This window comes from Scyliorhinus canicula, chromosome 4 (genome assembly GCF_902713615.1).
Source record: "Scyliorhinus canicula chromosome 4, sScyCan1.1, whole genome shotgun sequence".
In the NCBI taxonomy this organism is placed as follows: Eukaryota; Metazoa; Chordata; class Chondrichthyes; order Carcharhiniformes; family Scyliorhinidae; genus Scyliorhinus; species Scyliorhinus canicula.
In genome coordinates, this window is record NC_052149.1 from 3,413,101 (window position 1) to 3,422,215 (window position 9,115).

The window sequence follows — 9,115 nt, forward strand, 5'->3', positions numbered from 1 at the left end:
AGTCCCAACAAACAGTTGGTCCTTCAATAAACAAACAAATGAAGATCTGGACCAGGGTTCTTCAAACTTTTTTACCGGGGACCCTTTTTTACCAACCGGCCAACCATCGGGTCCCAACCCGGCCGACCTTCGCGGTCCACGCCGGCCAAACTGCGCAACCCACCATTTTCTCTGACCTTGTTTGTTGCTGACAAAAATGGAGGAAATGGTCTTGGGTCTCTTTGGCCCCAATGCCTCCCTGAACTCGGGAAAAAAAAGGCTGCGACCATATTTTAAAAACACATGCGCACTGATGATCGCCCACGCATGCGCAGTGCGGCCAAATTTCTTTAAATCTGTTCCTGGCCATTTTGAAGGCCGCTCGCAGCCGGCCTTATTAAAAGCCGGCTGCTGCGGCTATTGTGCGTGGATTTGCCCGGTTGGAAGCGCCGCGACGGACGGATCCGCGACCATCCCGACACCCACCCACGGGACACGCCCCGGAGTTTGACAATGCTTGAACTAGACGGTGGGGAACTTTATATATCTTTTTATTTTCAAGTCTACATCTAAACCCCTGTTAAAGCTCCTTTTGAATAGTTTATATTTCTTTATTCTTGAGAAAGAGAAGCAAAATACAAAGGGCACAAAGAGAGTAGGAAGTGAAGAGATTTCTTGGCCAGTTGGCCATCACAGACAGTGACCCATGCCGGAATCGAAGCTGGGACCCTGGTGCTGTGAAGCAACAGGTTCGATTTGCGGCTTGGGTCACTGTCTGTGCGGGGTCTGCACTTTCTCCCCGTGTCTGCGCGGGTTTCCTCCGGGTGCTCTGGTTTCCTCCCACAAGTTCCGAAAGACGTGCTGTTAGATGAATTGGACATTCTGAATTCTCCCTCTGTGTACCCGAACAGGCGCCGGAATGTGGCGACTAGGGGATTTTCACAGTAACTTCATTGCAGTGTTAATGTAAGCCTACTTGTGACAATAATAAAGATTATTATCAGCTGAAAATTATTAGGGCTCATGGCTTCAACTTGGTTCAAACTGTTGCCCTGCAGCTTTGGGTCAGGGATTTTGCAACCATTTGACTGCATCTTCTGCACTTCACCTTTATATGAGCGAGGACAAGAACAGAAGAAATGGGATGAGGAGTAGACCATTCAACCCCTCAACCCTGTTCCACCATTCAATACGAAGTCTTACAACACCAGGTTAAATTCCAACATGTTTATTTTAAAACTAGCTTTCGGAGCACTGCTCCTTCCTCAGGTGAATGAAGAGGTGGGTTCCAGAAACATATATATGGACAAATTCAAAGATGCCAGACAATGCTTAGAAGGTAATTAAATCTTTACAGATCCAGAGATAGGAGTAACCCCAGGTTAAAGAGGTGTGAATTGTCTCAAGCCAGGACAGTTAGTCTATATATATATATATATATATATATATTATATACATAATGTTTCTGGAACATACCTCTTCATTCACCTGAGGAAGGAGCAGTGCTCCGAAAGCTAGTGTTTGAAACAAACCTGTTGAACTTTAACCTGGTGTTGTCAGACTTCTTACTGTGCTCACCCCAGTCCAATGCCGGCATCTCCACATCATGGCCACCATTCAATAAGATCACTGCTGATTTACCTCAATTCCACTTTCCTGCCTTATCTTTAGATTTGCAGATTGAGTTAAACAGGTTCAGGTCATGACCCAATTTGGGAGTCAGTCCTGTGAATATTTTCAATTCTACACCAATTTAGATTACCCGTCTGGGACTCTCTCTCCATTATAATGGATAATCAGGCTTTCACCATAAATGGGAAAAAAATATGTAGAACAGCAATGTAAATCAGTTATTTTCCCGTGACTAATGAAAACCATAAGTTTGATGCGAAGACTAATATATTCTTGCACAGTGGCTCAAGGCCAATAGTTGAGCCTGTAACCTGGACGTTTAGTATTAAAGCGCCTCAAAATTCAACAAAAGTGATAGGGGGGGATTCTCCGAGCCCCGCGCCGGGCCAGAGAATCGCCGCAACCATGCCACAACGCCGGCGCGCGATTCTCCGAGGTGTGGAGAATCAGTGCCATTTGCGCCAGCGAGGTTGGCGTGGCGCCAGCCGCTGGAATCAGCGGGGCCGCCGATTCTCCGGCCCGGATGGGCCGAATGTATACGACAGAGTCCTGCCAGCGCCGTTCACCCCTGGTCGCTGCCGGCAGGAACTTTGCGCAAACGGTCGGGGTTGGGGGGGGGGGGGGGGGGGGGGAGCTCCGTCCCCGGGGAGGCCTCCGATGGGGTCTGGCTCGCGATCGGGGCCCACCGATCGGCGGGCTGGCAACCCCCCCGGGCCTACTTTCCTGCGCAGCCGACCCTTGAACACCGACGCCATGTTGAGTCAGGGCCGGCACGCGTAAGAAGTCCCCGGCGCATGCGCAGGCCGGCGTGGGCCAACTGCGCATGCGCGGGTTGGTGCAGCGCCCATTTGGCACCGGGAAGGGAGGCTGGAGCGGCGTGAACCGCTCCAGCGCCGAGCTGGCCCCCTGTAGGAACCAGAATAGGTCGTCCCCGTACCCATTTCGCGCCATCGTGAAACACGACAGTGACCCCTGATTCTAGACACCCGCACCTCCACCCCATCCCAAATCGGGAACATCCTGCCTGCACCTACCTTGTCTAGTCCAGTTAGCATTTTATAGGTTTTTTTGGATTCCACACTATACAGCAGTCATTTTAACATCTTTTATCCCGTTACCCAAGAGCTTTCCTCTTCTGCAGAACAAAGAGAGCCAGCCTAATCTGTCTTTGCTGATTAAAGCTTCTCAGTTCTGGTATCATCGCTGGGAAATATTTTTGTACCTTCGCCAGGGTCTCCATATCCTTCTCATTATATGGGTTCTATATTTTACAAGATGATCAGAGGATTAGATAGGGTGGACAGTGAGAGCCTTTTTCCTCGGATGGTGATGTCCAGCACGAGGGGACATAGCTTTAAATTGAGGGGAGATAGATATAGGGCAGATGTCAGAGGTAGGTTCTTTACTCAGAGAGTAGTAAGGGCGTGGAATGCCCTGCCTGAAACAGTAGTGGACTCGCCAACACTAAACACATTCAAATGGTCATTGGATAGGCATATGGATGATAAGGGAATAGTGTAGATGGGCTTTAGAGGGGTTTCACAGGTCGGCGCAACATCGAGGGCCGAAGGGCCTGTACTGCGCTGTAATGTTCTATGTTCTATACGCAGGCTGTTCTGTAATTGAAGCGTTAGGTTGACAATGGCCAAATTTCATTTGCTTAGGATCCTTTGAATTGGAATAAACTGGAGCAAGTTGTGTTCGCTACCACTTCATAAACCTAAATCTAACATCGATCAATCTAATCTGAATTTGAGTCTCAGTTCTAGGGCTGTGCTACTGTATTACTGAGTCCTCCTAACATTATGGTAATTAGTAGAAAGATGCACCTTACCTGATTTTCGCTTGGGTTAGGTACAGGAATGTCCAAATGTAACTTGAGGACTGCTGGATCCCCAAACTCAGAGACTCTCACAGCGCGCATGAGGGATGCAGCTGATCTTCCAGAGGCCATGACCATCTAAAATTACACGAGTTACTGGATTAAAACTGCTCAACCTCCTGTAACCCCCTGCAATAAGTCACTAATTAAATTGTCTACCGTGGCTTAGTGCATAGTAACCTTAGAGCTGGAAAGTCTAAACCAGGGGTTCTCAACCTTTTTTAACCCATGGACCCCTTTTCCTCTTAATTTTTTTTTGTGGACCCCCATAGCCATTCCAGAGAAAAAAAAGCTTCTTATATTTTTCACTAACAAAAAAGTAAAGGAATTGTATCAAATATTAAAGAGATAGTAAATGATTATGCTTTATTTTGAAGGAAAACTAATTTATTGCAAATAAACATATTTAACAATTAAATTCTATAGAGCATTATGTACACTAGTAAATAATTCATAATGAACCATTTTAAGATAGGCCTAAGTGAGTAATTAAGAAAAAAATGCAGATTTATTCAATGAGATCCCTGTGGTTGATGCTGCTCAGCGAGTTTTTTTATATTCGGCTCCATCGCGGTCAATGATAGTCGAAGATCACCCTTTTTCACAATGTCGAGTCTATTACGAGCTTTTGATAATAAGTGAAGAACACGACTAAATCCTGATTCAACAAGGTAAGATGATGGAAAAGCTATAACGTAGAGCTGTGCTTTGTCCCAGAGTAGTGGGTACTTTTTAGCAGTGTCATTTGTTTTCCATATATTATGCTTCCCATCTTTGAATTTTGCGTGCAATATTTCGTCACTTTGTAATTCAATGAGGGTCTCCTGTAAAGAAATGTCTACATCGGCAGCATTAACTTCAAAAGGAATTGCCACCCAAGTTGGTTTATCCATCATGAGCAGGTCACTAAACCGAGCTTGCATATTTTCATGCAAATTTTCCAAATATTCAGCATACAATGCAAGGTCATCATCGTGCAAATCGCTGCTAATCGAGGTCAAACAAGGAAACTGTTCAAATGCACGACGTCTGATATTAATTTTGTACAGCGGCATTTTTCTCAGAAAAGCAGTAATAGCACCTTTACTGGATATGAGATCAGAATGTTTTCCTTGGAGCTGTTTATTAAGTAAATTGTTTTTTTCAAATATATCAGATAAGTAAAATACATCACATTTAGCTGCAAGCAGTTGTTCTCCAAGCTGGGTGTTAGCCAGAAATAAGACAATAGAGTCCCAAAGTTCAGCAAAACGATGAAGACAATTCCCCTTTGATAACCACCTCACCTCAGTATGCATTACAAGGCGTTCAAACTCTTCTCCATTTTCTCTGCAGAATTCACGAAAGAGGCGATCTCGAAGAGAATTTGATTTAATATGGTTAACCACTTTTATCACAACACTAAGGGCATCATGCAGACGTCCGCCCAATTGCTTTGCAACTAAGTGTTGACGGTGTATCACACAGTGTATGCAAAATACTTCGGGGACAGCCTTTTTCAAGAGTGTAATAAAACCTTTGTATTTGCCAGTCATGGACTCTAAACAAAAGCACATATCCAGGCTGGCACTCCCAGTGCAGTGCAGCAGACGGATTTGCTGAACTGTCAGAGGTACAATCTTTTGAATGGGATGTTAAACTGTGGCTTTGGCCATCCGCTCAGGTAGAGAGGAAAGATCCTACTACACTATTTCAAAGAGCAGGAGGGAGGTCTTATAATAATAATCTATCTTGTCACAAGTGGGCTTACATTAACACTGCAATGAAGTTACTCTGAAAATCCCCCAGTCGCCACATTCCGGCGCCTGTTCGGGTACACAGAGGGAGAATTCAGAATGTCCAACTCACCTAACAAGCACGTCTTTCGGGACTTGTGGGAGGAAACCGGAGCACCCGGAGGAAACCCACGCAGACACGGGGAGAACGTGCAGACTCCACACAGTGACCCAAGCTGGGAATCGAATTTGGGACCCTGGCGCTGTGAAGCAATAGTGCTAACCACTGTGCTACAGTACTCTGATCAATATTCATCCTTCAAACAAACATCACTACAACAGATGATCTGACCTGACGTTTTTGGAAGCAGTACAAATTGAGTGCCCTATTTCTAAACCTACTTTACTGACTGTAAAATGCTTTGGAAGGTTCTGAGATCAGGAGGGATTCTGTCGAAGCGTTTGTCTTTTCTTCTTACAAGTGGCTGTTTCCACCATCAATTCCATATTTCCCACTTGAAAATTGATTGACTAATACAACTTTTATGCACAGCAGAAAAGAAAACTTGAAATGATCAGCAGTGGACTGTATCTTGTGAAGTGGCGATTACTCAAACTCAATCTCAGTCACTCAGTACTAGCAGTTGGAATCAAATACCCCAGGGCAAAATAAACTGTTTCCAATCACCAACAAGCAACAGTTGATGTTCTGATTTGACTTTGACTTTTAGCATGTTAATAAATGATGGGACCAATTAGCATAAAATCACAGTAAGGTTCAGAATTCTCTCTGGTTAATCAGGCATGGGCTGGAGTGAAGGCAGAAGCAGTTCATGCAGTTTGGAACACAAAGCCTGATTAATATCTATCACAGTTCAGTTGGAAGGTTAAAAGGAAACTACTGCTGAATGTACAGCTTTGGGCTGTAAAAAGGATCGCGCCACCAACAGAACTGGTTACACTATGTAATAGGATTTACATTTAGATTAATGTCCTGGAGTTTTGGGTCATTTCCCAAGGGTCCGGTCACTAAGGAATTAACAACAAACTAGCTTTGCAGGTTAGAGAGCAGTAATATCAGTTCGAGCCAAACTGTCATGTTAGCACAGGGATAAATCGATGGCTTTGAAAGCAGACCAAGGCAGACCAGCAGCATGGTTCAATTCCCGTACTAGCTTCCCCGAACATCAGCCGGAATGTGGCGACTAGGAGCTTTTCACAGTAACTTAATTTGAAGCCTACTTGTGACAATAAGCGATTTTCATTTCATGTGTTCAAATAGCAGATCCCACAATACATAATTCAGGCTGACACTCCCAGATGGAGGGCTGCACTGTCAGAGGGTCAGTACTGAGGGAGTGCCGCACTGTCAGAGGGTCAGTACTGAGGGAGCGCCGCACTGTCAGAGGGTCAATACTGAGGGAGTGCTGCACTGTCAGAGGGTCAGTACTGAGGGAGCGCCACACTGTCAGAGGGTCAGTACTGAGGGAGTGCTGCACTGTCAGAGGGTCAGTACTGAACTAGTGCTGCACTGTCAGAGGTTCAGGATTGAGGGAGTGCTGCACTGTCAGAGAGTCAATACTGAGGGAGTGCCGCACTGTCAGAGGGTCAGTACTGAGGGAGCGCTGCACTGTCAGAAGGTTAGTACTGAGGGAGTGCTGCACTGTCAGAGCGTCAGTACTGAGGGAGTGCTGCACTGTCAGAGGGTCAGTGCTGAGGGAGTGCCGCACTGTCAGAGGGTCAGTGCTGAGGGAGTGCTGCACTGTCAGAGGGTCAGTGCTGAGGGAGTGCCGCACTGTCAGAGGGTCAGTACTGAGGGAGTGCTGCACTGTCAGAAGGTCAGTACTGAGGGAGTGCTGCACTGTCAGAGGGTCAGTACTGAGGGAGTGCTGCACTGTCAGAGGGTCAGTGCTGAGGGAGTGCCGCACTGTCAGAGAGTCAGTACTGAGGGAGTGCTGCACTGTCAGAGGGTCAGTACCGAGGGAGTGCTGCACTGTCAGAAGGTAATTGGAATGAATGAAAATCGCTTATTGTCACAAGTAGGCTTCAAATTAAGTTACTGTGAAAAGCCCCTCGTCGCCACATTCCGGCGCATGTCCGGGGAGACTGGTACGGGAATTGAACCGCGCTGTTGGTCTGCCTTGGTCTGCTTTAAAAGCCAGCTATTTAGCCCTGTGTTAAACCAGCCCCAGTTCTGACTTCAGGAAGCAAAGTACTGTACACACCACGGTCTGCATCAACGGGGCCGAGGTGGAGATGGTTCGCAGTTTCAAATTTCTCGGAGTACACATCTCCAGAAATCTGTCCTGGTCCACCCACGTGGACGCTACCACCAAGAAAGCGCAACAGCGCCTATACTTCCTCAGGAAACTAAGGAAATTCGGCATGTCCACATTAACTCTTACAAAGTTTACAGATGCACCATAGAAAGCATCCTATCGGGCTGCATCACAGCCTGGTATGGCAACTTCTCGGCCCAGGACCGCAAGAAACTTCAGAGATGTGTGAACACAGCCCAGCCCATCACACAAACCTGCCTCCCATCCATTGACTCAGTCTACATCTCCTGCTACCTGGGGAAAGTGGGCAGCATAATCAAAGACCCCTCCCACACGGCTTATTCACTCTTCTAACTTCTTCCATCGGGCAGGGGGTACAGAAGTCTGAGAACACGCACGAACAGACTCAAAAACAGCTTCTTCCCTGCTGTTACCAGACTCCTAAACAACCCTCTTATGAACTGAACTGATCCCTCCACACATCTTCTCCTGTGTAGTACTACACTCCGTATGCTTCACCCGATGTATTTATGTTGTGTGTTAACTGTATGCCCGCATGGAATGATCTGTCTGGACTGTAGGCACAACAAGGGGCAGCACAGTAGCACAAGTGGATAGCACTGTGGCTTCATAGTGCCAGGGTCCCAGATTCGATTCCCCGCTGGGTCACTGTCTGTGCGGAGTTTGCACGTTCTCCCCGTGTCTGTCCGGTTTCCTCCCACAGTCCAAAGACGTGCAGGTTAGGTGGTTTGGCCATGATAAATTGCCCTTAGTGACCAAAAAAGGTTAGGAGGGGTTATAGGGTGGAAGTGAGGGCTTAAATAGGTCGGTGCAGACTCGATGGGCCGAATGGCCTCCTTCTGCACTGTATGTTCTATGTTCTAATACTTTTCACTGTATATTGGCACATAGATTCATAGAATATACAATTTGAGACCCAAGTGCAGGAGACCATTCGGCCCATCGAGTCTACACTGGCCCTTGGAAACAGCACCAAACCCAAGCCCACACCTCCACCCTACCCTCGTAACCCAGTAACCCCACCCAACACTAAGGGGCAATTTAGCATGGCCAATCCACCTAACCTGCAGATCTTTGGACTGTGGGAGGAAACCGGAGCACCCGGAGGAAACCGGAGCACCCGGAGGAAGCCCACGCAGGCATGGGGAGGACGTGCAGACACCACACAGACAGTGACCCAAGCCGGGAATCGAACCTGGGACCCTGGAGCTGTGAATCCACAGTGCTAACCACTGTGCTTGCCTGGCAATAATTCCCGATCCACCCGGGTGGGTGTGAGGGGGGGTGAATGATGCCAATGGCGGCTTTCTGACAGGAGCAGCACCGGGACCGGAGCCGCTTCACACGGGGGGGGGGGGGGGTGCAGCCAGAGCCCGGCCGGTACCCGGTAACCCCCCTCCGGCCTCACCCTCCCCTCCCCTCCCCCGCTCCGCCGGCGCCAGTATCTGAGGAAAAGTAAAACCAGCGGTTACCCCAGGTAGCGACCCCGCCGCGGCTGCTGCTGGTGTGGGGGAGGGGCTTCAGGCCCCGCCCATCCCGGCCCCGCCCATCGCTCCGCCTCCTGCCCTGGCCCCGCCCTCCAGCCCTGGCCCCGCCCTCCAGCCCTG

General features: G+C 48.0%; 1 protein-coding gene across 3 annotated transcripts in view; it reads right to left on the reverse strand.

The window, feature by feature from the left end:
- cryz (crystallin, zeta (quinone reductase)) overlaps nucleotides 1-9,046 on the reverse strand; it is a 33,256-nt gene extending 24,210 nt beyond the window's left edge. The window contains exons 1-3 of one of the 3 annotated variants that reach the window (XM_038793597.1): nucleotides 8,981-8,998; nucleotides 4,780-4,847; nucleotides 3,446-3,571 (exon numbers count right to left, since the gene is read on the reverse strand). In XM_038793597.1, the coding sequence (XP_038649525.1) occupies nucleotides 3,446-3,571; nucleotides 4,780-4,791 (138 nt within the window). In that variant the 5' untranslated portion in view covers nucleotides 4,792-4,847; nucleotides 8,981-8,998. Of the gene's footprint in view, nucleotides 1-3,445; nucleotides 3,572-4,779; nucleotides 5,204-8,980 lie in introns of those variants that run through there. The other 2 variants (XM_038793598.1, XM_038793596.1) reach the window with 2 other exon arrangements.
- Nucleotides 9,047-9,115: the final 69 nt, after the last annotated feature.